This window comes from Rhinolophus sinicus, linkage group LG01 (genome assembly GCF_036562045.2).
Source record: "Rhinolophus sinicus isolate RSC01 linkage group LG01, ASM3656204v1, whole genome shotgun sequence".
NCBI classification, from domain to species: Eukaryota; Metazoa; Chordata; class Mammalia; order Chiroptera; family Rhinolophidae; genus Rhinolophus; species Rhinolophus sinicus.
Window position 1 is genome coordinate 28,453,712 of NC_133751.1, and position 6,000 is coordinate 28,459,711.

The 6,000-nt window shown below is 40.5% G+C and overlaps 1 protein-coding gene across 1 annotated transcript in view; it reads left to right on the forward strand.

The window, feature by feature from the left end:
• MFSD1 (major facilitator superfamily domain containing 1) overlaps positions 1–5,764 on the forward strand; it is a 42,862-nt gene extending 37,098 nt beyond the window's left edge. The window contains exon 16 of the mRNA XM_074327000.1: positions 5,026–5,764. Coding sequence (XP_074183101.1) covers positions 5,026–5,038 — 13 coding nt within the window. The 3' untranslated portion in view covers positions 5,039–5,764. The remainder of the gene's footprint in view (positions 1–5,025) is intronic.
• Positions 5,765–6,000: the final 236 nt, after the last annotated feature.

Below are 6,000 nucleotides of genomic sequence, written 5' to 3' on the forward strand. Positions count from 1 at the left end.
TCCTATTGGTCTTTTGTCTACTGTTACAGCTCAGTTCATACAGTGAAATGGAATTACAGTGAGCCGAAAACAGCCTGTTACTGTGATTGATTTTAAAAAAGATCTTGTGCAATAAGCATGGCAGGCATTCCCCCATTTTACAGCTGAGCAAACTAAGGTTCAGAGAGGTTCTGTGGAAGTCCTATCTGCGATGATCTGGGAAAAAGCCTGGACTTCTTTTATAAAGCAGAGACTCAGCAAATTCCCAGATTTCCAGGGAATTTTTTCTTACCTACCTACCAGCTCCTCCCTAATCATACAACAAAGAAAGAAGACATGGAAATAAAAGAGCAGGTGACCCCTGAAATCAGTAGCAGCCTTTGCTATAGATGACAGAACCCAAGATCAAAAAGTGTGATCTGGAGAGAATGGTGACTAGAGAGGTAACAGGATAAATGGAATAAAAAACACAACAAAACTGTGAAGAATGAGACCTACATAGCAACCCTCTACACCTTGAGTCTTAAGCTAAAAGGCACTGACATTAGCTTTTTAATGAATTTGTTCTATTTTTACAGCGCAGGCTTATGCCTGCTGTGTACCTGGATCCCTCTTCCATGCTTGAATTGTCCCAAAACATAGGCATCCAAGGGCTTTTATTTTTTATTTTTTCCACAAGGAAAGCAAATTGGACCTTTTAAATAATTTAGAAGACTGTCTAGAGACAGTGAGTACTTAATTTCAATAATTAATTTAAATAACAGCTTGCACATTTTTGTTTTCTATTGACAAGGATCTGACATAATTGGCAGCTTCAAATTAGTGTAAACACGGAGCGTGATTGGGAAACATTGCTCTGACATTATATTGTCACAACAGAGAAGGTGGCTGCTCTGCAACTGATGTTACTCTGTCTGAAAAAATCATTGCTGAAAAATAATCTTTACTCCATCTGTATAAATGTGTGAGCTCACCAAACTGACTTTGAAATCAGAATTATTAACATCAATTAATGACGCAGTCACATAACCAGACATATTGTCCTGTGGTTGTAGAAGTCCATCGTTGCCTCTGGGCTCAAAACCCCGAAAAGAGACCTTTGTTACACTTTTTCCTTTTCTTTTCATTTAGCATCAAAGACCTTTAAATGCATCCTGACTGAGTCTTTCTCTGCCTGCTGTGTGAAGAAACATAGAAAGCTGGTTTGATTTGGGACAAGATAGGAGATCGGTAGCAGAGCCTGGGGCTCTAGGCCTAGTGGTAAATTGCCCAAGGCATTTTCAGAGTAGAGGGCTTGCATCCCGGGACCCCTCCTTCGATCCACTCTTACCCGCAGGCAGCAACTTCCCTTCACAGCCTGCTTCTAAAATGCCGTTTACAGTAGTAGTAACCTACTGATGGATGTGCTGTCCACCATGCAGCCTTTCCTGTTGCTAGGGTGTTGCTAAAGGGTTGCTAGGGTAGTGGTGGTGGTGGTGGTGGTGGGAAGAATCCACAATGGGTCTGGACTCAGCACAGTGAAGAGGAGAGACGATGATGTTGCCTTAGCCTCAGTCCCCCAGAAAGCAGAGCTGAGGCTCCCTGCGTTACTGTTTATTTGGGAGTGCACTCCCAGGGAGCAGGAGTGAGAGACAAGGGCAGTGAGGTGAATGAAGAGGGACTGATTTAAGACTTGGAGGCGTGGTACTGAACTGTCCCACAAAAGGCAACTGAGTGCTCAATCCCAAGGGATTGTCCTTGAGAACCTGAATGAACATGTCTCAGGAAAGTCCTTTCAGAGCCAAAAAGAAGGAAGCATTTGTCCACCAGCTCCTGTCTGGCCCTGGCCAGGCCACACCGCTTGGCGCATGGATAGCCTGTTAGTACAGGAGAGCATCAGAAAGAGGAGACACACTGAAAAGAATGAATTTTTCTCACCGAACCGCATTTTTCTTTTGCCCTCTGAGGTGTTCCCCCCAATTTCTGTGTTGCTTCTACATGGGAGATGAGGGGCTCCTGCTGCATCTGGACCCGAATACTTTTGTGTGAAGTGATTCTTCTTGCTCTTTTTTTTTTTAAATCGAGTTATTTGTCTTTTTGTTATTGAATTTTAGGAGGTTTTTTTTTTTTTTTTTTTTTTTACATATTTTGGATGAAAGTCTTTTCAGTTATGTTATAAATAATTTTTCCTATGCTGTGGCTTTCCCTGGCTTAATGACATATATAATTTATTTTTAAGGAATGGAAGTTCTTAATTTTAACACAGTTAAAATGATCAATTTCCCTTTTATGGTTTGTGCTTTTGTATCTGGTTTAAGAATCTTTTTCTACCTTGAGGTCACAAAGATATTTTTTCATATTAGTATATGAAAGCCTTTCCCATTTAAATCTAATTTATTTTGTTCTACTAAAGGGTTTAATTGTTTCTCTCTCTCTCTGTCTCTCTCTCTGAAAAACAGAAATGTGATTGGATTAGATGCTGTTTGGCGAGTGGCAAGCAGGCAGTACTGACAAGTTAGGAGGTATTTACTGTAGTCTGGGAGGGACACGATGGTAGCCTTGACCTGAGTGCTGAGGATGGCAACAGAGAAATGGGTGGAGTCAGTGGATATGTGGGAAGTAAATGAATGTGACTTGGTAATGAGTTAAATATGGGAGTGGGGGTGGGGGAAGGGTTAAGGACTAACCCAAGTGACTTTTTTTTGCTGCTTTCAACCAATGCCTTCAGGCTCTGTCTTTTATTTCTCTCTTTCCTTGCTTCTCTGTTAAAGTTTCTGCTTCTTCCTTGCATCTCCTGATGCAGCTTTCCTTTTGGGCATCCTTTGGCTTCCACTGCAGTTACAGATGGCTAACTGCAGAGTTACAGAAATTTTCCCAAGAGACTCTAATTGACTCAGGTAGTCACCGTTATTCCTGTTTTGTTAGGAATGACACATGCTGCTGGTGTGTACACATATTGGCTGCCTGGGTGGCCCCTTTGTTATGGCCTGGGACTGCTGTGATGCTATCACAGAATTAGGAGCAGGACCACACTCGATGGGTGAACATTTAGAGTTGCTCTTTCTGCAGGAGCTTTGAGAAAGACCGTTCCCGTCAGGAACGGGCTGTGATCAGCTGGCGCTTGGTGTATCCTATGAGTACAGAAGAGCATTAGAAAGACAAGACACACTTAAGAAAATGAATTTTCTTTTTCATCAAAACTCATTTTTCTTTAATGTCTAAGTTATGAACTTGCTTTCTAAAACACATACTTATAATAGAAACTTATCATGACTCTAAAATAATTGTGGGTAGCAAATGTAATATTTGAAGCTGGTCTCCAACAGAGTTTCATTTATTAATAGTACACCAGTCGGAGCTTTGACTCTAGATATTTGTTCATGTATAAACCATAAATTTGAATTGACAGTCCTATTAATGATGGAATGCAGTTATGTGTGTTTATGGCAAAAGAACCAAGTGGATATTTTTGAACCTTATTACATGCAAGACAGATTAAAAACAGTAGTTATAGAGAATGAAAACAGGCCTTGATGTCATGTTCAGTCAAACATGTCAGAAGTGAGGTCTCAGAAAGCGCTACAGTGAAATACGAGGGGAAGGTGTGGAATTGCCAGGGATTTCATTTAAACACAAGGCTCATATATTAATATTTTCATTGATTTATTTTCATGCCAATATGTTCTGACATAAATATAGTGATCTATAATGTATCGACCATAAAAGTCAACATTATTTTTAAAGCTGACTCAGGGAAATAAAACCTCATTGTTAGTGCTGATATATACGGTATGTTATCCTGTTGAAAAATTAACCTCTCCTGTCCTGCTCCTGATTGAGCTAAATAAGAGGGATGCATTTTAACAGCTGCTGACCTTTTGGGCATGTGTTTTGCTTCATGGGCAATGTTCAGTTTGCAATTGCGCTAGCCCGTGGTGTGAAGTAAAAAGCAGTACATAGTCAACATTCCAGAAAAGACGCTGCCAAGAATGAGTGCTAATCAGCAAACATCTTTGCCTTAGAAGATCAAAAGTCCTGTGAGAGCTATAGAGGAAAAACTGATGGTTGCCAGAAGAGAGGGGGTGGGGATGAGGAAGAAGGGGAAGGGATTAGACAGCATAAATTGGTAATTACAAGTATTGCCATGGGGATATGAGAGACAGTTTTAGGAATATAATCAATAATGTTTTAAATATGTTGTAGGGTTTCAGATGGGCACATGTCTTGTTAGGGAGAACACTTCATGGATGGTGTAGATGCTTGACCACTGCACTGTACATCTGAAGCTGAAGCTGAATAATATTGTATGTTGGCTATAATTTAATATATATAAAGTCATGGGATATGGAGCATAGCTTAGGGAAAGGAATCACTGGAATCATAATAGATGTATACAATGTCAGAGGGGCAATAGATTGGGGGAGGGGTTATCACTTTGTGAGGGGTGAAATGTCTAACTATTGCATTGTTTTGTACACCTGAAACTAAAAAAAAAAATAAAAAAATGTCCTGTGAAAGTCTGGAAAGATACTGTGGAGCCCATACCTGTGTGTTTTCGGTAAACGATGAGAGCAACAATGAGAGTAGAAGCAGAATGGACACCCCCAAACAGACAGGAGAAGTGAGGATGGGCTCATCATGGGTGATCACAGAGAAGAGACTCAGTCTGAAATGCCAGAGGCACAGGGTACACCCCAGTGCTCTGCTCAAGCCAACCACAACCATAGCATGGCCTTTGGTAAAATGATTCTATGAAATGAAAATCAAGACAAGGAGACTTTAATTTAGCAGCATAGGAGAGAATGCTAACGAGACCTGGGTAGATTTGGATGACTTCTTCTTCCACCAAGTTTCAGAACAGAACAAGTTTGCTGAGAATTGTAGAGCTAAAGGACCCCTGGGTACAAGGCAGGGGTAATCACTTGATAGATGAGGCAACTGTTAAACTTCAAGAGCTTAAATGAGCCATCTGTCCAAGGTCACAGCCATCTGGTTAGTGGTTGAGCTATATCTGGAGTCCAGATCTCCTGGTTCTCTGACTCTTTCTGTTCCATTTTATCAATTTAGGAGCCATAACTGATAATACGCGTGCTTGGAGGATATTCCACAGGACCACTGGAATCTGGTTTCCAACTCGCCACTGCTCTGAAACTAACCTTGTCAAGGCTCCCGATGGCTTCAATGCTGCCAAATTCTATGGAAACTTTCTGACTCGATTTAGACTTCTAATCATGATATGCAACAGTGGAGCACTCCTTGAAACAGTTCTCTTGCTATCTCCATTAGTTAGGACTTTGTTGCTGGTGAGAGAAACCCATGCCAAAGGTGACCAAGCCAAATGATAGCTGGCTCATATAATCACTGTCCTGGAGAGGCTCACTTTAGGTACAGTCTGATGCAGGAGCTCAGATAATGATACTAAGACCACTTTCTACGTATTACTTGGCTCCACTTTTCGTAAATTGGCTTCATTCTCATACATACTCTCCCCTCATAGTGACAAAATGGCTGCCATAAATTCTACTCTTTTGTTTAATTATGTGTGGATTTGTTTGCTGGGAAGGCAAAGACATCTCTTGGGATATTTCCATCCTTTATTACAGAGGTTTGTTGTCATCATCTATGGAAAACAATCTTTTGCTGCAAGCCTGTGTTACTGCAAAACTTGTTTTCCGTGTTTGTTGTGGGGAATTGCGCTCATTTACTATATGTCTAAGAAATTGTATATATAAGACCATCTGGGTAGGAGGTTGGATTTATATGCCTAAGCTGTCATGTGCCCACCAGTATTATTAATGACCTGACTAACTTTATTCCATAATTCCATTTCTACATAAATTCATAAACCCAATTTCTAGTGAGAAACCAAAAGGTCCTTTGTCTTGGCTTTCTGGTTATTGATTTATTTGAATAAATAAATAAATTTGTGATTCTAGAAGAATAATTTCTAACAGTATGTGAAGCTTGTTTTCTTTATACCATTCAGGTCTTGGTAACTTCCTAATCCATATCCACAGCTGTGTTCCATGCCGTGAGCTCCAG